The sequence below is a fragment of the Mesocricetus auratus genome, unplaced genomic scaffold, assembly GCF_017639785.1.
Source record: "Mesocricetus auratus isolate SY011 unplaced genomic scaffold, BCM_Maur_2.0 Super-Scaffold_4256, whole genome shotgun sequence".
NCBI classification, from domain to species: Eukaryota; Metazoa; Chordata; class Mammalia; order Rodentia; family Cricetidae; genus Mesocricetus; species Mesocricetus auratus.
In genome coordinates this window covers 116,203,456-116,225,840 of record NW_024429182.1, presented here as the reverse complement: position 1 = coordinate 116,225,840, position 22,385 = coordinate 116,203,456, and the positions used below count along the sequence as shown (strand labels likewise).

The 22,385-nt window shown below is 46.7% G+C and overlaps 1 protein-coding gene across 1 annotated transcript in view; it reads right to left on the bottom strand.

Annotated features, from left to right (window-relative positions):
• The window catches only part of Iqgap1 (IQ motif containing GTPase activating protein 1), a 95,033-nt gene that overhangs the window by 40,976 nt on the left and 31,672 nt on the right, over positions 1–22,385 (bottom strand). The window contains exons 3-12 of the mRNA XM_005077813.4: positions 21,738–21,894; positions 19,661–19,738; positions 16,755–16,831; positions 13,695–13,762; positions 11,976–12,089; positions 11,321–11,499; positions 9,696–9,780; positions 4,497–4,660; positions 3,589–3,673; positions 56–219 (exon numbers count right to left, since the gene is read on the bottom strand). Coding sequence (XP_005077870.1) covers positions 56–219; positions 3,589–3,673; positions 4,497–4,660; positions 9,696–9,780; positions 11,321–11,499; positions 11,976–12,089; positions 13,695–13,762; positions 16,755–16,831; positions 19,661–19,738; positions 21,738–21,894 — 1,171 coding nt within the window. The remainder of the gene's footprint in view (positions 1–55; positions 220–3,588; positions 3,674–4,496; positions 4,661–9,695; positions 9,781–11,320; positions 11,500–11,975; positions 12,090–13,694; positions 13,763–16,754; positions 16,832–19,660; positions 19,739–21,737; positions 21,895–22,385) is intronic.

The following is a 22,385-nucleotide window of genomic DNA, read 5'->3' as shown; positions in this document are numbered from 1 at the left end:
TAAATTCACTTCCACCGCATTCTGCTCCCCAAAAGAACAGGCTGGCTTAACTTACTTCAGGGCTCTGCTGCTGCAGAGTAGCCAACTCCTTCTGATAAAGATCGGCTGCAAATGGATACACCTGGGGCAGCTGGGCTTCGGGATTCATTAGCTCCAAAACGGTCTTCTCGGCGACGCCCTTCTGGATCGCAGCATTGATGGCTGCTACTGCTTCCAATCCTGGCAGAAAACAGGTCAACATGCAGTGGGCTCAGAGCCCTGTGCAGAAACAGTGCCTTGCTTTGTTTTGGAGACAGGGTCTCACTATGTAGCTCTGGCCGCCCTAAAACATCTCTGGCCTTGAACTCAAAGATATCCACCTGCCTCTGCCCCCCAAGTACTGGGATTAAATGAGTGTGTTACCCTGCCTGGCTGCTTTTATTTTCTTCAAAAAAATTTATGTCATGTGTATGACGTTTTGGTTGCATATAAGTATGTGTACTGCATGTGTGCTTGGTATCCATGAAGACCAGAAGTGGGTGTCAGATCCCCTAGAATTGGAGTTACAGATGACTGTAAACCACCATGGGAATGCTGGGAACAAAACCTAGTTCTCTACAGAGAGGTAAGTGTGCTTAACCCCTGGGCCAGTAGCACCACACACACCCCTACAAGCCCCCCACAATCTGTTTTAAATTCTGTGTGGAGCCCACGAGGTTCAAGCTAGTCTGGCTATGCATCTTACCTACCATGTACTGGGATTACAAGGCAGCTGCCAAGTCCACCGGGCTTTTACATAGATCCTGGGGATCAGAATCCTGGTCCTCATGTTCAAACAGCAAACGCTTGACCTACTGAATCATCTCCAGTAGTACCCCATACTCCCATACAAAAAAGAAGTTTCGCTATGTAGCTCTAGTCTGAGTTTATTCGTAAGGATTCTCCTGACTCAGGAATTGCTGGCATTATAGGTACAGGCCTATAAAGTTCCAGTCGATGTCTACAGTATCAGCCGTGATGAAGTGGATCCCTCATCTCTAAAAACCCACCACCTCATTGAAGATGGTAGCAGCAGCCCTGCCTGCAGTGGGGGTGGAACACAGTGGCAGCAACAGGGGCATGGACTCCCAAAGGGTATGCTGGGCAGGGATGGAGCTCGGCCACTCTGAAGGTCAAAGAACGCCTTTACCACTGAGTACCTGGCTGCAGAGGCCATGGCAGTGGACACAGACCTCTTGCTGGTGTTAAGGGCTGTACCCACATATTCAAGTCACCCAAATCTGAGTCCATGGGCTAGACTATAGTCCATGAGCAAGGATCCACCCCTAACTCTCTTGTGCAGGGCCCACAGGCAGCATGGGAGACTGTATAGTCCAACAGGCAGCCCGTCATGCCGGGTACCCTGTACCAGCTGGCTATCACCCAGTAAGTCCTCTCCCGCAAGGGACTGATTTACCTGGCACCTAATTTCAAGCAGGTCTATGCCAGGCTAGCACTGTCTGGTGGTTGAGGGACAGCGTTAGGAGGTTGAGGTGATAGGCATGGGGTCATAAGTGTTTACAAAGATGTCTTCACACCAGTGCTTGGGTTTCTTGCAGGCTCGTTCTGCTCTCCATGCCACAGGCATTAAGGACCTGCTTACCTACATGCCAATGGCTACCTCTACCTTCCTGGGAATCTACTGAGCTATCAGCTAGCACCTTGCAACACTTTATATGAGAGCGTTTTCAGTTTGCAGACAACGCCTTAGTCTTGCAAGTACTAGACAGTGCCAATGGTATAGAACTCATATAGCAGGGCCACGCCAGGGAAAGCACTCTGTCCACTGTTGGGGGCAGTTCCTCCCATCTTCCTCCTTACCTCTAAAAAGGTCAAACCCCTAGCTTTGAAAACTAGTTCATTTGAGGGCTGCCTGCACCTTTGACTCCCCAGAACTTCTGCCCCATGCAGGGCTGACTGCAGCCCCTGTTCCCCCAGCCTCCCTTTCAGCGGCTGCTTCCTGAAGGGCCCAGGACCTCCAGCTGAGTGCACTCCAGAAGGGGCCCCTGCCCTGGACTGAACCTTTTGTTCTCCAGCATTCCTCCTGTCAGAAGGGATGAAACCTGCTTCCAGTGCCAGACCTGGGAACAATACAGCCCAGAGGAAAGGGCCTGCAGGACAAGCATGCTGTGGGAGGGTGAGTAATGCTGTCACTGCACTGGTCATCACGTGTGCTGTCACTGCACTATCATCACCTGTGCTGTCACTGCACAGTCATCACGTGTGCTGTCACTGCACTAATCATCACGTGTGCTCTCACTGCACTAATCATCATGTGTGCTGTCACTGCACAGTCATTATGTGTGCTATCACTGCACTAATCATCACATGTGCTGTCACTGCACTATCATCACGTGTGCTGTCACTGCACGAGACATCACGTGTGCTCTCACTGCACTAATCATCATGTGTGCTGTCACTGCACTATCATCACCTGTGCTGTCACTGCACTAATCATCACGTGTGCTCTCACTGCACTAATCATCATGTGTGCTGTCACTGCACAGTCATTATGTGTGCTATCACTGCACTAATCATCACATGTGCTCTCACTGCACTATCATCACGTGTGCTGTCACTGCACGAGATATCACATGTGCTCTCACTGCACTAATCATCACATGTGCTGTCACTGCACCATCATCACCTGTGCTGTCACTGCACTAATCATCACGTGTGCTCTCACTGCACTAATCATCATGTGTGCTGTCACTGCACGAGACATCACGTGTGCTGTCACTGCACTGGTCATCACGTGTGCTGTCACTGCACCATCATCACATGTGCTGTCACTGCACTGGTCATCACGTGTGCTATCACTGCACTAATCATCATGTGTGCTGTCACTGCACTAATCATCACCTGTGCTGTCACTGCACTGGTCATCACGTGTGCTATCACTGCACTAATCATCATGTGTGCTGTCACTGCACTAATCATCACCTGTGCTGTCACTGCACTGGTCATCACGTGTGCTGTCACTGCACTAATCATCATGTGTGCTGTCACTGCACTGGTCATCACATGTGCTATCACTGCACTAATCATCACGTGTGCTATCACTGCACTAATCATCACGTGTGCTGTCACTGCACTGGTAATCATGTGTGCTATCACTGCACTCACTAAGTTCTTCTTCCTTCCCCAGGAGCCTCCCCAGCTTCCCAGCTGTACCTTCACCACTGGGCCCACAAGTAATTCATTCACAGCAGCCACTGCTAAACTCACCAGGCACCACGGGCCCTGTCTGCTCCTCCTCCTTTTCTTTCCTTCCTGATACAAGCAGGAATGTTCTCTCCTCTTCCCCAGCCCAAGTCTCTACCCTCTAAGTGTTGCCTTCTCCAGGTACTTCCCTAACTACCCACAAAGGTTTATTAACCACAGTCAATCTGCCCAGACTCCAGTTCTGCTTTTAAAACTAGAAGATCTCTATTGCTACCAAAGGACTTGGCTTTTCATCATGACTAGTAGGCTTAGGTATGAGGTGACATAACTTCAGACCCCTAAATGACAGAGCCACAGCTTTCCTCCCCTTGAACATTTCTGTGGCCTGGGGCTAAGGATTCTCACTTCGTTGATATTGCTGGGCAGCACTGTTGGCAGCATCCACTCCGGCCTGTATCTCCTCTTTCTGCAGGGCGTCAGTTTGGCCACTCTAGGGAAAGCAGGGGACATTGATGAGATGATTGTTCATGCATTGGCCTCTAGGGCTGAAAGTTCTCTTAACAGAAGTCACAAGGGAGAGAGAACCAGAGACCTAAGTGACAGCTCCAGGCTTCATACAAACAAACCCTTGCTAAATCTGAGGTACAATGGCTTTCCATATTCTAGAATATTAGTGCGTGCGGGTGTGTGTGTGTGTGTGTGTGTGTGTGTGTGTGTGTGTGTAAAGCACTGAAATGTTCTATGAACAAATATTTATTTACTCGCAAGGGTAATGATGTGGCTTATTCCAACCAATGCATGCTGGGAATCTGTAAGGTACAGATTGTCTTTATCTAGACCAGAAAGAGGAGGCTTTCCTATTTGTTCTTCAGGGAAACGCCTACAAGTAGAATCCCACATGATCCACCCACCCTGCAGCCCCTGAAGTATTCTCCAGTGTTGGCTGGAGGAAACTAGTGACACAGGCCTTCCCTGAAGTAAGAATGGAAAAACGTCAGGTTTTCCTGCAAAGCTTCTCCTTCGAGGAAGGGGACCGGAGGAGTGGGTAACGGAGAGAGGAGGCATTATGTATTTTAAAGGAGGATTCACAGTTCTCAGAGTGAAATGGGGCTTTAGATAGTGTGTACTCTAGTGAAACTAAACACAGCTCAGGCCTAAGTTGTTTGAATGAAAACAATTGCATTAGGGATGACTACATAAATGCCTGGGGAGACAAGAAGTGAGGGGGACAACACAGAAGTGAGGGCCAGACATCTTGGGGGAGAGCGTGGAATCAGGAAGGCGGGGCAGCCCCGCCTACCCGGCAAGCCCACCTGTCTCTTTTGCTGCTGGTCGCTCTGGAGCTGCTTCAGGTACCAGTCACTGTTCTGGGTCTGCAGGCCTCGAAGGCCCAGAGCCGGTGATTGCAGAGCCTTGAGCAGGGCCAGCGCACAGCCCTGCTCCAAAGCCAGGTTGATGTTGGCCAGGGCAGAGAATGCTGAGGGCAAAGGCAAAGGCTTAAAACCAATCTGACACAACAGCCTACAGAATCTTCCTTTCCCCCAGACAATCCCAGCTCCAAACTGCGGAAACCCAGTCCTGGCACTACTGCGACTCAGAAGCTCAAGAGTCTAGAGTCAGAGAAGCAGAAAGCCAGTAAGTCGAGGGGCCTCGGAGCAGACTGTTCTCAGTCTACAGACTCCCGCCCGCCACGCCCCAGGCCTACTGAAAAGCTTGTAGCTGTGGATGGCTTAGCGCCTTGATGGGCCCTCCAAACAGGACCAATACAATTCCCACAATCCTCAAAATGCCATGTCTTTCCCAATGATGCTTCCAAACTGTGGAACACAAACAGAATAAAGGGTCTTCCATGGCAGCTTTGGACAATTTGTTTTTTTAAAAATCTTTGGAGATGTCAACATGGAGTTCACACTGGATTCATCCAACTCTCCCCTACTGTGGCAGCATACACCTCACATCAACCATTTCTCCGATGGCATTTGAATCCATTAGCCTGCTGTGCCCTGTGCTCGATAGTTTTATGTCAGCTTGACACAAGCTAGAGTCATCCGACAGGAGGGAAACTCCACTGAGAAAACACCCCCATGAGACCTGGCTGTAAGGCATTTCCTTAATTAGTGACAGATGGGGAGGCGGGTGCTGCCATGCCTGGGCTGGTGGTCCTGGGTTCTACAAGAAAGCAGGCTGAGCAAGCCATGGGGAGCAAGTCAGTGAGCAGCTCCCTCCATGGCCTCTGCATCAGCTCCCGCCCTGTTTGAGTTCCTGTCCTGACTGCCACGGTGAGGAACTGTGATATGGAAATACAGACCAAATGAACCCTTTCCTCCTCAAGCTGCTTTTGGTTAAGGTGTTTCATCACAGTAATAGTAACCCCAAGACACCCCCAACACACAGCGGTCAGAAGCAGACAAAGGCAGTCCAATTGGCAAAGAGGAGGGGGCTGTGTCTCCCCCTCAATACTCTTCCTTAGTCACAGACCTAAAAGGCCCGTGACGAGAACCCAGATGTTTCTTCATCAGAAAAGGCCTCCGTAGGTGACTGGGGGTGGGTAGGTGACTGGGGGTGGGTAGGTGACTGGGGGTGGGTAGGTGACTGACTGGGGATGGGTAGGTGACTGACTGGGGATGGGTAGGTGACTGACTGGGAATGGGCCATCTCAGTGTGTTGCCCAAGCTCATCTGCAACCTGAGGGCTTGCTGAGCCTCCCGAATGAAGGGACCTGAAGTGTGCACCCCACGCCTGGATCACAGGACAGTTTGTTTTTTTTTTTGTTTTTGCTGTGTTGGGAAGATGGTGTTCTGTTTTCTATTGCTGTGTAAGCTAATGGATCCCTGTGACATTGTCACACGTCCATCAATCACGTCCATCTACATGTTCACCCTGCCCGCATTCTTCCTCTCATTCCTCAACCCTCCCCCAAGGCTGGCTTTTAAGAGTAAATGAAATCATACGCATGAAAGCCCTTCACTTAATGTAAAGAAGGCAATTCTGATTTAAGAAACTATAGCTTAGGAAAAAAAAATTAAAGCCAGGCATGGTGGTGCACACCGTTAATCTCAGCACTCAGGAGGCAGGGCAGGCAGAGACCTCTGTGAGTTCGAAGCCAGCCTGGCCTACAGAGCTACACAAAGAAACCCTGTCTCAAAAAATCAAAAACAAACAAACTAAAAATTAAAATATTTGGGACATAGCAATACTTTGAGTGATTAAAGAAAGTAGTTAGAGAGAGAGATGCAGATCACAAGGTCTCTCAGAAAGTGAGACAGCCGTCTAAGAGGGACGAAGTCTCAAATAAACCAGAGGTACAGAGTGAGGCCAGGGGCGCAGCACAATGGGAGGGCTCGCTGGGTATGAGTGAAGGCCTGGGTTCAACTCCCAGCACTGAAAACAACTAAAATTAAACACACACACACACACACACACACACACACACACTCACTCACACATACACACTCACTCTCACACACACTCACTCACACACTCACACACGCGCACTCACACTCATTCACACTCGCTCACACTCACTCGCTCACACTCACTCTCACTCACTCTCACTCACTCACTCACACTCATTCACACTCGCTCACACACTCATTCACACACTCACACACTCACTCTCACACACTCATTCACACACTCACACACACTCACTCACACACTCACTCACATACACACTCACTCACACACACTCACACACTCTCACACACTCACTCACACATACACACTCACTCACACACACTCACTCACACACACTCACTAACTCACACACTCATTCACACACACTCACTAACACACACACTCATTCACACACACACTCACTCAACACACACTCAACGGTAGGGGTAGGCTGAGTGAGAAGTTGTTTTAGATTTGTGATCTCACATCAGCTCCTATGAAACTGTCCCTTATGTCTGCAATTCAGTTAAGTGATATCTGAGCTGGGGTGGTAGCTTTTTTTTCTTTTACAAAAGAACACCAATATAAACAGAAGCTAATGCATAAGATTGTTTCTTAACAGTTACCTGTGTATATATATTCATATATAGAGTCAAAAAAATTTTTTGAAGGAGCCATCTCTTAAAATCCTTCTTGTCGTTGGGGGTGTAACTCAGTGGTAGAGCACTCGCTCAGCAGGCCCAGGACTACAGCCTAGACCACAGAGAAAGAAAGCTCAAGCTCTTTGGAACTGGAGAGACGCTCAGTAGGTAAAAGCACAAGCCTGAGTTCAACCCCCGTGAGCCACATAGGGTGGGGGAAAGGACCGGTTCCACAGCACTGTCCTCTGACCCCTACAAGCGCATGTGCATCTGTGTATTACTGCTCCTGCTAGTAATAAATTAAAAATAAACAATGCTTTTGGTGAGTGAGAGAGCTCAGCAATAGCAAAGACAGCCTTTGCAGTGAAAAAAGGCCCCTGGGATAAGGCCATGTCTCCATGACAGGTTTTCAGAGCCTAAAGCTATCAGGGGTGGTACTGGTCAGTGGTGGTGCTCGCCTTAATCCCAGCGCTTGGGAGGCAGAGGCAGGAGGATCTCTGAGTTCCAGGACAGCCAGGGCTACACAGAGAGACCCTGTCTCAAAAAACAAAAGAAAAAAAACAAAAATAACAACAAAAAATATCAGGGGCCTGCTCAGTCCTTAGCATGGCTGTGGCCTTGTGCATCCTAATTTCCAAGGTAACACAGCACACAGCTGGTTATACTCCACCTCCTCACTGGCCTGTCTCTAAACTCTACTGTCCTCAGCACTAGCAGACTTCAAGCCAGCTCTCTACGGGACAATGCTGTCAAGTCGGTCACCACTGTGCTCATTCAGAACCTTGGGCATCTTATGCATCCACGTCCATTTTGGGGAGCCCTACTGGTCGCATTTTCAGCCCCAAGTCTTTAGAGTGGAAAAGAACAGGGATGTCTCCTGGTGAAAAGCCCTTCACAGAGACAAGATCACAGAATGGCACCACGCTGCCAGCCCCTGCATAAGGCCCTCAATGAAGCAAATAATCCAGACACAACATGCCCAGAGGTCTTCATGACCACCGTGTTATTCCTTTACTTCAACAAAAACCCCTCACTCTCATGGCACTTTGGCAGCAGTGGAGGGACATAAAAGAAAACAAAACAATGTAGTTAACAGCCAGGCTTTCTCTAAATTGCACTTGTAGTCTCAGTGTAGCCATCCACAGAAGCTTCTAGTCCGTGAAGCTTTCCCTGGAAATAAACTTAGCACTTAAATATGCAAATGAACCCTGAGCAGCATCCGACTGCAAAGTTTAGATGAGGTATCTCGGTGGACACACTGGTACAACTAACAATAATCACATGCCACTATCAGTGTTTACTGAGTCCAAATGCCACACAGCTTACTTACCCAGTCACATCCCTACACCCCTTGGGAGGGGGCAGGGCTGGGGCACAGGCATAGAGGCAGAACCTGTGCTTAGCATGCAAAGACTCTAGGTCCTCAACTCAGCATAGGAAAGGAAAAGGAGAGGGCAAAACAGGGAAAGCAGAGAACAAGAAAGCAGTCCCGGGTCTGAGACAATTCAGAAGCAGCCAGGAAATGAACCGACTGCATCTGGGAGAAAATCAAACAACTGGTCCTATAGAGGGCTGCATTCATGAAACGCCGCACAAGTGGCCATCCAGGTTAGCGCTGCAGTGTCCAGCGTGTTACAATGACCCAACACAGGCTCTTCAGCAGAAGAGCGACAAAATGAATGACAGTCCAGAGGAGCTATTCTAAAAGTGTGTGCTACACATTTTCACAAAATCAATGTAAAAATAGAATCTCATTTTTACTTAAGTGCACCTTTTGAAGGATATAAAAAAATACAGAGGGTATTTCTATATGACAGGACTTATTCCTTATTGTTTGCACAGCTCTTTGTTCTTTTTAATTTTTAGTTGCACGTTTGCATTTCCTGGGAGGGGAGGGCGCATGTGCCATTGAGCACTTGCGGAAGACAACTTGCTGGAGTTGCTTCTCCCCTCCCACCACGTAGGTCTTACGTGGGGCCTGAACTCAGGTCATCAGACTTGGCAGCAAATGTCTTTACCTGCTGAGCCACCTTGCCAGTCCCAATTATTCTTTTTATGAAATTTTATTTGTGTGTGTGTGTGTGTGTGTGTGTGCCATGGTGACAGTATGGAGGTCTAAGGACAGTCAGTGGGACTGAGTTCTCTCCTTCCATCATGTGAGTCCCAGGGGTCAAACTCAGATCATCAGACTTGGCAGTAAGCATCATTTACCTGCTGAGCCATCTTGCTGGCCCCATCTCAAAAAAAAGAAAGGACAGGACAGAAAATATTTTTTAAGTTTGCAACAGGGTAAGAGTATGAAATTGCAGCCAAAAAGACTACCCCAGGAGCTATTGCAGATGTGTGAATGAAGATCTGCCATAGGAACACGGGTCATGCTAAGCACAGACTACACAACCCACTGAGAGCCACAACTAACTGGGCACTCCGGCTGCCATAGGCCACCTCTTAGGTGTCCAGCGCAGTCATACTTACTATTGACTTTGTTTACATTCCCTTGGATTTCAGCTTGTGTGAGCAGCTCCTCATAAACGTCCCTTTCCCTGTCAGAGTTTTCTGTCTGAGGATGAACAACAAGGGTAGAGATTAGCTAGGTCTCTGAAGAGCCTGGAGAAGTATGTGTGTACTTCTCCCCAACCATGACAAAACCAAGAACGAGTCCACGCCTGAGTTCAGATCGTCTGTACATGACATAGTTACATGACTCTACCTAAAAACACAAGACCCAGGTCCACCTGGCACTAACAGCAGGCGGTTCCTCCAGAGCTGGGCCAGGAAGGAAGCACTAGAGGAGCCGCCCTGCCTCCTGAGGGCAGAGGGCTGAGCCGGCATCCTAGCCCTGAGAGCAGAGGACTTCTGCAGGTACCGGCTTGCAGCCTCTCACTGGTGATACGGGCAGAGGCATGGCCTCACCACCTGCCCGCAAGCATATTCAGCACCTACTTTGGGGCTTCAAATTCCCTGCTCTATAATACAGAAACATAAAAAAATCTATACCCAGACCTTCAATTTGACATGTGAATGCCTACCACTGAACATGTCAATCTGACTTAAAAGGCTCAATAAGCACGTGTGGAGTCTTTTGTCCGTCTATTGCTGTTGTGTGTGGGTATGCTGGAGGGGTAGGTGCAGCTTGTACACGCAGCAAAGACAGCTCTGTGGAACTGGTTCTCTGCCTCCACCTTTACCACGGGCTCTGGTGACTGAACTTAGGTCCTCAGGCTTCTGTGGCTTACTTGCTGAGCATCTCACAGGCCCCTGTGTTTGCTTTGAGACAGGGTCTCACTATAAATCACTGGCTGGTCTGGAGCTCACTATGTAGACCAGGCTGGCCTCGAACTCACAGAGACCCACCTGCCTCTGCCTGAGTGCTGGGATCAATGGTACACACCATGGCTGTTTTGTTTTGAGACAGGGTTTCATCTGTGGCTCAGGCTGGTCTACAACTACTAATAGAATCATTCAACTAACTTCCACATACTTATAACAACAGTAAACAAACATTTCATCCCAGAGAACAACAGTAAATATACATTTCATCCCAGGGCCATATCAGTATTTGGAGGTCACCTTTCAAAAGAAAACTATTCAAACTGATTTGAAATGGCCACACACAAGTGTGAAATGGGAGTGTATGTGCAATACTAGAGGACTATGAACTAAGCAATTACATTTATGGGAAATTCTAGGCAAGGTAAGATGTAGTGATAAACACACTGGAAGCCAGCCGGGCATGGTGGCATATAGCTTTAATCCCAGCACTCGGGAGGCAGAGGCAGGCAGATTTCTGATTTTGAGGCCAGCCTGATCTATAGAACGAGGCCAGCCATGGCTACACAGAGAAACCCTGTCTCCAAAAAACAAAAAAAGGAAAACCAGACTGGTCACTGCCTGGAGTTGGGGTGAGGAGTAGCCTGATGGCCAGGGGCAGCAAAGGACAGTTAAATGAGCACACACACACATCTACCAAAACTCAACTGTATACTCTAAACAGGCAAACTGTACTAAACATAACTTACATTTCAATAAAGTGGCCTTAAAATGCAGATTTACCAAGCATGGAAGAATATAAGCTAATTTTTAAAATGCTGCATTTTTACCCTGTTCTTAGCATTTGTCATCTTGTCCTGCTTGGCCTGGTAAAGAACATCCTGGTAAGTGGAAGCCAGGGGTTCTTCAAGATTGACGAGCATGGCATTAGGGTTTTTCAGAGCTGTAAACGTGTCGGCTGGAACTCTACGGTCAACAGCTTCATTAATAGCAATGACAGCAGCATGTACTAAAAGACAAACAAACCAAACCAAAGTTCAACATTGAAGTTATAGACGGTACTGAGTGTACACTATACAGACAAACAATATTGCAGCCAGCTGTTACAGAGAAAGACTCCTTTCCTGGAGAAAATAACAAGCAGGACTATTGGCACAGCCTGGCCTCCACTTGCCATCTCTTCCCTATGCACAGGGCAGCAGTTCCTCCACTGGAAATTCTTAAGGTAACCTGGCCAAGAATATTTGCTGTGAAAAATTGTTCATCCTTAATTATGTAGTAAATACCATTAAGAAAAAGATCCCGAAATGAGGACTCACTTTCTAGTGTCTTTAGCAAAAAGTGATAATCTATTTCCAAACAACCACACCATAGACTACAGCAGGGTCTAAAACTATTTATAGATTAAAGCTTGCTAGCAAAGCTGCTTGTGCCTGGGACCCCAGCCCAGCATTAGCCACTGTGAGCCCAGAAAAGCTCCCTTACATGCAGCTTCATCCACTGAGAGTTCATTAGCCAGGATGCCCCCGATCTTGCTGAAGGCAGGCATCTGGATCCCGTACTTCTCCAGCTCGATCTTCATGTTGTTGATTTCTTCTTCTGCAGACAAGAACAAAAACCCAGGCAAGCAAGCTAAGCACGTTCTCATAACTCAGAGGATCAGATTCCAACCATAAGATGGAATAAATTGGTCTCTGCCTCTAATTGATGAAAAATTAAGGAAATACTAAAATACTATATGAAAGCACTTAGTACAATACCTGCTAGATGACATGTCATCAATAAATACCAGTTCATTACTATTATCAATAGCATCAAACATAACTATAAGACAAGAAACTGTAGTGGACATAGGGTTTTTTTGTTTTGTTTTGTTTTTCGGGACCAAATGGATTCCTCTGTGTGCCCTGGCTGTCCTGAAACTTGCTCTGTAGACCAGAGATCTGCCTACCTCTGAGTGCTGGGATTAACGGAATGTGAGCCACTGGGGATGAAGTTTTTAAACACTGAGACTCACAGCATTTACTACAGCAATCTATGGATGAACGGAGGCATTAAAGGAAACTTAATGACTAAATCACAATCTATTGTCTCAGTCTTTATAATCCAAATCACTAGCTGTTACTCCATTTCCTTTCTAAGGCAGAAAGCCAAATAAATGATAAAGAAAACAACTGGACCTTGACCTTTTCCTGAGTCTAGTGAATGAGTTTCCTGAAAGGAAAAATATTATAGATAAAAGCTTTACTACCAATTTTAAACTCAAAGGCTGACAAAATAGTCACCAATTGAGAGATTTGAACCTTATTCTTAAGCAATGTTACTCTTGCCAATTCTCTTCCCAAGCCTCCATCTCGTCAAGCACCTGACGACAGCAAATACACAAAATGCTACGGCCTGGAAAGTGGCTTACACACAACAGGCCACATGTTAGAGGCTCAGTCCACACTGTGTGGTGGTGAGAGGCACTGAGCTCTTTAGGAGGCGTAACTAGTGGGAGGTCCCTGGGTTACTGAACACACTGTTCCCAGAGAGGATTAGGCTGTTGTGATAGATCTTCACTTCTCACAGCTAACTCTGACAGGAAAGCTGGGCCCGCCCACTTCCCTGGCTCTAGTCTTGAGCAAAACCTCCCGTGTATGTGCACACACCAGGCCGTTGGTCTCTCATCAGAGGTCAGACCAATGGGGCTGTCTGACTCTATAAGGTATTTTGTTATACTTAACAATACACAGGAAATAAGTACCCAAAAAAGCTTAAACATGAAAATAAAGTATGGTTTCCGAGTCACCTCACTCTACACTCTTGCCCCTTGGCTTTCCCCAACAGGTACCGGCTGGAAGGGAAAGACCTCATTTTATAAGGCTTTTTTTCACAGCACGGAAGCGTTTAATGTTAGCTCCACACACCACCATTTTGCGGTTTATACGCTACTGTTCTCAGATAGCTGATACTCGTGTGAAAACTATGTATAAGATAACTAAATTCACCAACCATCCCACATAGTAAGTCAAAGAGCAGAGGGTGCAACCCCCAGGCTCACGTGGTGCCCACCACACCGAAGGGCAGTTTCCTTACTCCTGTCGTCTTCCTCCCCCGGGAGGATTTTCTAAAGCCTTCCCCTTTAAGACAGGTACTGCTGAACTTTCCAGGCGATTACCACATGACTCATACATTTGCTGCCAAGCCTCGGTGACTCCTTACCTGTGAAGTCAACCTTTCCATACAGGTCTTGAATCTGAGGAGCCAGGCCCAGTTTGAACAGGTACAAACTAGAAGACAGCAACGTGCAAAAGCATGAGGCCTCGCACTGCAGCAGCTGTGCTCTCAGACAAGAGTGAAACCGGGAGACTGGACGGAGACGGGGACGAACGGACGGACGAGACACACACACACACACACACACACACACACATTGACACACTCTGAAGAGAGTCTCCCTTGCCGTGACAGTGTCCACCTCGGCATACTTTCTGTCCCAGCACTCGGGAGGCAGAGGCAAGTAATTTCTGTGGGTTCGAGGCCAGCCTGGTCTACAGAGCGAGTCCCAGGACAGTCAGGGCTGTCACAAACGTCTTGAAAAACAAAACAGACTCTAGGTCCATGAAGGGCAGGACAACGAAGCTCACCAGTGGAATATTCCAGAGATAAGTGTCTACAAGCCTGTGCTGTCAGGTTGATTCTCAAGCTCAAACAGATCAAAATTACCGAATTAGAAGAGCTCAGATATGCATTTTACAAACACTGACATCAGTAAGACACAGGGGGAGAGATAAGCACATCAGGAGGCGCTGGCATTGGGTCCAGCAAGTGAAGGCACTTTGCTCTGGTCCAGCCTGACAGCCTGTGTCTGATCCCCAGGACGCACATGGTGGAAGAACAGACTGACTGCTAGTGACCTCTGACCTTGACATTCATGCCATTGGGCACACACAAATAAAATGTTTTTTAAATCATTGTAAAAGACAAAACAGGGTACTACACAGCTTTGTACACAATCTATAAAACCGTGGTATCTTCTAAAACACACTCTGTAGATAACTATCTAGATAATCTCAGTTAATTCTTACCACAATTTACAAACAAATGAACTCATACTAACCTAAACTCAATTTTCACAACATGAAGGATTTTTTTTCTTTTTTCTTTTTTTGGTTTTTTGAGTACAGGGTTCCTCTGTGTAGCCCTAGCTGTCCTGGAACTCACTCTGGAGATCAGGCAGACCTTGAACTCACAGAGATCCGACTACCTCTGCCTTCTAACTGCTGGGATTAAAGATGTGCACCACAACTGATCTCTTTTTTAAAAATTTATTTATTTTTACTTTATATATATTGGTGGTTTTTGCTTTCATGTCTGTATGAGGGCATCAGATCCCCTGGAACTGGAGTTACAGACAATTTGTGAACTGCCACGTGGGTACTGGGAATTGAACCCGGGTCCTCTGGAAGAGCAGTCAGTGCTCTTAAATGCTGAGTCATCTCTCCAGCCCCTATTTCTCTTAATATAAGGTGAGGGATTATGGCCCTATTTAACATCCAAATCAGTAAGGTTTTGTTTAAATTTGCTTTTGGGGGGTTGGGGCAAGAGTCTTACTATGCATTCCTAGCTGTCCTGGAACTCACTATGTAGTCAAGGATAACCTAAAATGCCTGATCCTTCTAATTCCAAATGTAAAACATTAGAGGGAGAGGAAAAAAAAAAAAAAACATACAAACAACAGAGAATGGAATGTTACCTACAAAATAACCAAAGAGCAGTAACTATCTCTGGAACAATGCCAGTTAAAACTCTTTGTAAGGGGGAGGCAGGGAGAGCATATCTCAGTGAGAGAGCACTTTCGTGTGGGTAAGACCCCTCGGCACTTGGCAGTCAGGGGTGCTCCAGGGTGACTGCTGGCACAAAGGAGGAGGATGTCCCCATAACAGTGAGGTGGGGATCTGCCCTGGGAGCTGCTGTTGAGGCCCTAAGTAGTTAACAGCCCTTCCTACACACTATCAAGTGTTGCCAACTTACCTTTCAGGAAAACACCAAATGGGAGGAAAGAAACCATAAATCCTGAGCCAGAACACCCTGCTCTGTATGAGCTTTCTAAGCACAGACTACATATGCAGGAGAAATGGAGAACAATAGTGCATTTCCTCCCTTTGTCCTGGCTCCATCGTTAGAAAGGCACAGTAAATTCTTAGTTGGTATTTCAAAGAACTGAGGGCTTGGGACCCAGGCTACATCAGAGGCTACAGAAGGAGCAGAGGGGTATTCTGCCAGCTTCGCCTCCATGCCTGCCAAGTTCAGCCGGACATTGTAGGCACGGCCTTTCCAGGTTATCAATGCAGACAGACCTCAGCACACTAAGCCAATCACAGTGCTGAGAATTAACCAAGTTTTGGTCCAGACTCATGCATTTGAATTTGTTCCGTTCTTAACACTGGAAACGCATTAGCCAGATGTTCACCCTTCTGCATGCTCAAAATGATACCAAGAATCCAGCCTAAGTCTCACCAAAAATCCCAAAACAGGTCAGGTCAGCGGCGGCAGAACGTACACTTGGCACGTGTGAGGTCCTAGACTCAACTAGAGATAGCAGGCTTCTTATAGACTCATGCCATATATCCCCTTTCACTCATAAAATTGACATTGATTAAGCATATACACAGAAGGCTATAGCAAGAGGAGCCAAACAAACATATCTCATCTTCGAGTCTCACTTCCTCCCCAGCCTTCTCCTTTAGTCCTGTAGCCATGAAGTAAATCTGACAAAATACCACACTACCATTCCCAGCTACATCCTCATCTCCCCCGACCCTACCTTCAGACAGCACTGTTTCCTGCTATTCAGTACCCGGCTGATTCTTGAAATTAGGCCTTTTCCCATCAAATGATACTTTATTTCCTACCACATTTGTGGTGGTATAAAATTATTCAGTGGATAAAAAATAGCTTACAAAGGCAAGGGCCTAAATGGCTGAATAAAGGAGACCTCACCCTGATTAAGATGCAGAGTCCAGAGAGACACTGGATCAATAGTGAACGATTATGCCATGTTTTTGCAACAGTAATATATCATGGGGATAAACAAATCCCTTCTCTCTGCTCCCTAGAAAAACGCAGGTGTTTCTGTCAGGATAATAGCCTTCTATTCCATTTGAAAATCCTGAAGTTGATGTAAAACCTCTTTCATTCTTACACCACCGACAAAAAGGATGCACACTTGACTGAGAAGTTATCCTTAAATGATTTATTTCACCAAGAAGCCCTGGTTACCTGAGAGCATGGATACAGTAGATACATCTTGGCATGTTCTTCCGATCATAGATATCTGTGGTTTCTGGGTAAAAAATCTAGGGAGAAATAAAAGAAGCAGACTGAGTGAATTGGTGGAAGAACCTGGAAAAGAACAAAGACCTTTACTAAGTCAGCGAGAGTGAGGAAAAAGTCTAACGCTTTCTGAAATGCACAGAATACATTGTAGAAATTTCTAGAAAACACGGTAGCTATGTAGGATGGAGTCAGATGATTGCAATCACGTTCAAAGACAGACCTGGCGAGTGGGACACAAAGCTGCGCCCTAGCTTAGGAGCAAAGGGTGGAGCTTTAGAGGCGCTGCCCAGGCTGTGCTGAGGAGTGGGGAGAGAGAAGCTGGAGAAGCAGGCTGGAAAGTTGTTGTGACGGTGGATGGACAAAAGAGGCAACGCAAATAAAAGAGAGTTTGGGGGAGGCTAAGGCAGAAGAAGCCTAAGTTCAAGGTGTGCTGAAGGGCAGCCTGGACAATGTGCTGAGGCTGTCTCAAAATAAAAACTAATGACGCTGAGGATACAGTGCCGGGGCACAGCACTTGCCTAGCATGCATGAAGGCCTGGGGTCAGTCTCTAGTGCCACCACAGACAACAACAAAAAACCCCTGGCAACAGCAAACAGACACGCTCCAGATACCACTCAAAGGAAGTTACATTGCTCCTGCCCACAGATGACAACACTGTAGAAAGGCAGGAAGTCACAAGTACATGGTGTAGTATTTTACACTGACGTGCATTTTACATCGTAGAAAACGGGAACAGAAGGTATAGGTGCACAGAAAGGCCAGGTAACCATAGCAACTTGGTGCAATGCATTTCCTGGCATTTGTGGGAGCCAATCTCAAACACACCCTTGAGGAAGAAGAGCACTTCAACACCCTGCTCTGAAGAAGTGAGGACCACAGTCGGCCTCTTGCGAAGACTCAGGTCTGGACTAGAGTCAGCTCAACAGACCCATGTGCAGTGATGAGCTAAGCACCGTGCTGCTCCCACGCGGCTGGCCTCTGCATCTTACTTCTATTCTTATTCCTTCTTCAGTTACAAATGCCTGGGCCCCACAGGGAAGTATAAAGAGAATAAAAACCACCCCCTAATCCCATCGCACAGGAACGAAAGCCTCTCCTCGCCAGTGTTTCATTTCAAAGCCTACCTACTTTATTTTTGCACAAAAACAGTGGTCTCACCTTTATTGAAACAAGCTTTTATAACCTTAAGTTGGTGTCCTTCCCCTTACCTAATATCAAAGACAATTTTTCAATATTTATGCATATGAACCGGGTACAGACAGGCCTGGCCGCTGTGCAGGCCAGGGGAGGCCAGTGGAGCTCCCGAAACTACAGATGGTGTGGGTGCTGGGACTCAAACCCGCGTTCCCTGGATGAGCAGTCAGTGCTCGGAAATGCTGAGCCACCTCTGAGGCCTCTCAAAGACAATCTTTTTTGGGGGGGGCAGGGGGATTTCCAGACAGGGTTTCTCTGTGTAACAGTCCTGGTTGTCCTTGAACTCACAGAGATCTGCCTGCCACTGCCTCCCAAGTGCTGGAATGGAAGTCATGCACCATCACCGCCCAGCTTCAAAGACAATCTTCAATGGCACTAGGATTTGTAGCTTTGACATGAGCATCTCCCCTACTTTAGAACATGTAGTCTGCTCCAGTTGCCCCCCCCCCATCATTAGCACTGCTGAAACCATCTTGTGACTTTTTAATTATGGGGGAGGGTAGAAGTATGTCAAAAAATGGGAAGGCAGGCAGGCAGGCAGGCAGGCAGCACTGTAGATGCAGAAGACAGGCAGAGTTCGAGCCAGCCTGGTCTACATATATAGTGAGTTCTAAGCCAACCAGGGCTGCATAGTGAGACCTTGTGTTAAAAAAAATTTTTAAAGAGAAAAAAAAGCAAAATGATAACTACGTAAATGTATCCTCTAATGGTAACTACTGAGTAGGTGATAGATGATGACTTACTAAGGGCATCACAAAATATGCTCCTGAACAAAACACTCAGGATGCATGCTCCCATAGTAAAACCACAGTCACCTCACACACAACTCAGTACACTGCCTCAACAACTAAAACGTGAAGTAGCTCTCCTACTCCCTGCAGGTCTGAACACTCCGAGGCTGGAAGGTGACATCTCTACAACAACACTGTGAATAAGTGAAAACTACTACTGTGCACTTTAAAATGATGCATCTCCATAGTATATAAAGCGCATCTTTGAAGAACGACACTATGTGCACGAGGCAGGTATAAAGCCACGGGCTGGATGATGCCTGCTATCCCAGCACTCAGAAGGCTTGGGCAGGAGGATCTTCAAAGAACCGAGCTGGGCATGTAGCTCGTGGCTCAGTTGGTAGCGTGCTGGCCTGGCATGTGCAACACCCTTGGCTTGATTCCAGTAAAAGGACAAAAACAAATCAAATGTAAAGCTACAATTGATGTAGTCAAAATAAATACCACTATAGGAAATTTCCCTAGGAAAAGGACACACAAGGAAAAAGAGCAAATAGAAAAGAAAAAGAGCAAAATTATTTTCCTAAGTCACACTGAAAGGAACCTTTAGCATTAAGGAGATGGGGAAAAATTAGCCAGCATGTTGTTATGTGTCTATAACCCCAGTACTCTGGAAGCTGAGCCAGAAGGATTCTGAGTTCAAAGTCAGCCTGTGCTAAAGCTTGAGTTTGATCCACTATCTTAAAAACAATGAAGAAAGGCATAAAGGGAGGGAAGGAGAGAGGCAGGGAGGGAAAGAAGGATGGAAGGAAGGCTAGAAGGAAGAATGGACAGATGACTGGTTGTTATGGAGAGTAATTTTACAGACTGAATGAGAGTTACTATGCCAAGACCACCAATAGTATGAAAAGCAGGTAAGTTACCTTAGGCAATCCAATCTCATCCATGGCATTCAGCCACTGAATCACATTGTCCGTGTGTCTGAAATGCAGGCCAGTAGCCTGAAAGAAGCACAAGAGTGTTAGGTGCTGCCGGCAAACACCATATAAAACTCTTCTTATGAATCCCCTGTGAGACTCTACAAAAACCCCTCCCGAAGTAATACACTCACTAACAAGAAGTTACACTCTCCCCTCCTCTCACGTAAGAACTGCCCGGGAACCTCGTTCACCAGAGTGCTCTACAGCGTGGTCTCTGGAATCAACTTTTCCAAGACTCAGTTCTACTGGTGACAGTGGACAGTCATTCACCCTTCAGCCTGAGACACTTCTTCTAGTATAGCTACTTAGTGCATCTGTGTGAGGCTGTATGAGACAGTGTACACAGAACCACTTAGGTTAGTGTTTGAACAGATATTATACAATGTGTCAGTGAAGGCTTTCATTATATACTTAGAAGTAATCCCCTGCAAATGCCCACCTGCTTATTTTTTAAACAGTGCTGGGTATCATACCCAGGGCCTCATACATGCTAATCAAGAGTTCTACCCCTGAGTTACAGCCCCAACACTATGTCTATTAGTTTGGGGCAAGATTACTTTACAAAAGAAGTCTGTTTGTTGTTTTGACTTTTTGTTTATTTGTTTGTTTTTTTGAGACAGGGATTCTCTGTGTGGCCCTGGCTGTCCTGGAACTCTCCTTGTAGACCAGGATGGCCTCAAACTCAGAGATCCACCTGCCTCTGCTTCCCAAATGCTGGGGTCAAAGGTGTATGCCACCATGTTCAACTACAAAGGGATATATGAATAGGGCTTTTTAAGAAATCACTGTTTCAAATCATTTTTCAAAAATTAATATAAGGTTGCACAGGATGGCACGCCTGTGTCACTCAGGAGGCAGGAGCAGAATTGTCACAGCTTTAGGCCAGCTGGGATTACAAATTGAGACCCTACATCACACAAAACAAGCAAAACCTCTACTCTGTATTAGTGTGCTGCTATTGTGTCGACATGTTCTGGGTGTGATGGTACGTGCGTGTTTAATTCCAGTCCTTGGGAAGCAGGGGCACGCAGATCTCTGTGAGCTTGAAGCCAGCCTGACTTATAACAGCAAGTTCTGGGTTAGCCAGCATACAAAGTGAGACCCTACAAAGGGGAGAGGTGGTTCTAAAGATATCTTTAGCATAACTATTTACTTAAAATTCAAAACATTAAATCTTACATTTTTAAGAAGTAATACTTAGGGAGCGGATATTATAGAGTCTCACAGGGGATTCACACTTGGGAGACATGTAGGTTGGATCTATGAGTTTGAGACTAGCCTGGTTTACATGGTGAGCTCCAGGCCAGCCAGACATCAAGACCTTATCTTACATATCAAGACCCTGTCTTAAAAAGAAGAAGTCCAAGTTGTTTCTGTTTAGGATCTCATGGTTTGTACCTAGATAGAAAATTCTGCAATATCCTGAGTTTCAGGGTTAGTCCCCAGCTAACAGTGCAAAGAGGTGACTACTAACCTCATCAATGATTAATCCATTGATTAAATTCATGGCTGGTTGGCCCAGTGGGGTGGGAGAGGGTCACTGGAGATACATCTCTGGAGTCTGTCTTCTCCTCTTCGCCCCCTCCACCACCCGAGACAGTAATTCCCATGGCCTTGGTCACAGGAATCAGTCCACTCACTTACCTAAGCCTTCTGAAATTAAGTCTTTTTCCCATTTGATCTTAAACTCCATTACTGTAGTAAGAATTTTCCCAAAGTCACGATAGCTACACTTCAGTGCCTAGCTCTAGTCAGACTGACAGTGGTAATTCCCCCAGTTACTTCCTCTACTTTCTAAGAATGAAAAAACGACACCAACAAAAAAAACCATCCAGGACTGAGAAATTCTAAATAAATAGCATGCTACCAGAAATGCCCAGCTGCCGGCATTCCCCACCGTATCTACATCTGTACTACTTACTCCCTGCTACCCTGGGCTTGCCGGGAACGAACACCAAACAAGTGTGCTAACCCCCCCTCAAGCACACCGAATAATCTAAGCACTAGACAAAGAACTCACCTTGTATCTGGTCTGCTCTCGATCATAGATTTTTTTCAGGGACACTACTTTGGGAGAGAAGAAGTTCCCTAGTTTGGCAAGGTAGACTCCATTCCTAAGCCCCTCCTCTAGCTCCGTGGTAGGCGGTAGGTCCTCCCCGAGGCACGCTTCCATCCACCTGCACAAGAGGAAATGAGGGTAAGAAGTCCTTAGGGATCTTAGTTTCCATTCTCCTAAGCCAACTCTAACAGTGCTCTTCACCACCTTCCATACAGCCTCACCTCCCAGCTCAGACCTGTGAGCTGGCACCTTAAATGCTGAGGACGAATGCCACCCTCTCCACAGGGTGAGGCTGCTGCAGGAACCTCAGACTCAAGTCCTTGCTACCCCTTAGCAAGGCCAAGAAAAGCCACTTGCAACTGAAGCCACTGTCTTTGTCACTGGTGATCTTTTCAGGGCGGTGACCTGTTAGGCTAAGGCACTAAGGTTGTTTTTGGAAGAGTCAATCTGGTAAAATACCACAGGGAGGAAACGCCTAAGGAAAAGTAAGTAGCAGGCTTCCCCATCCCCTCCCTTTTACCTCATTGGTTTTGTTTTGTATTGTTTTTCGAAGACAGGCCTCAAAATCAGAGATCTGCTGGGCAGTGGTGGCGCACGCCTTTGATCCCA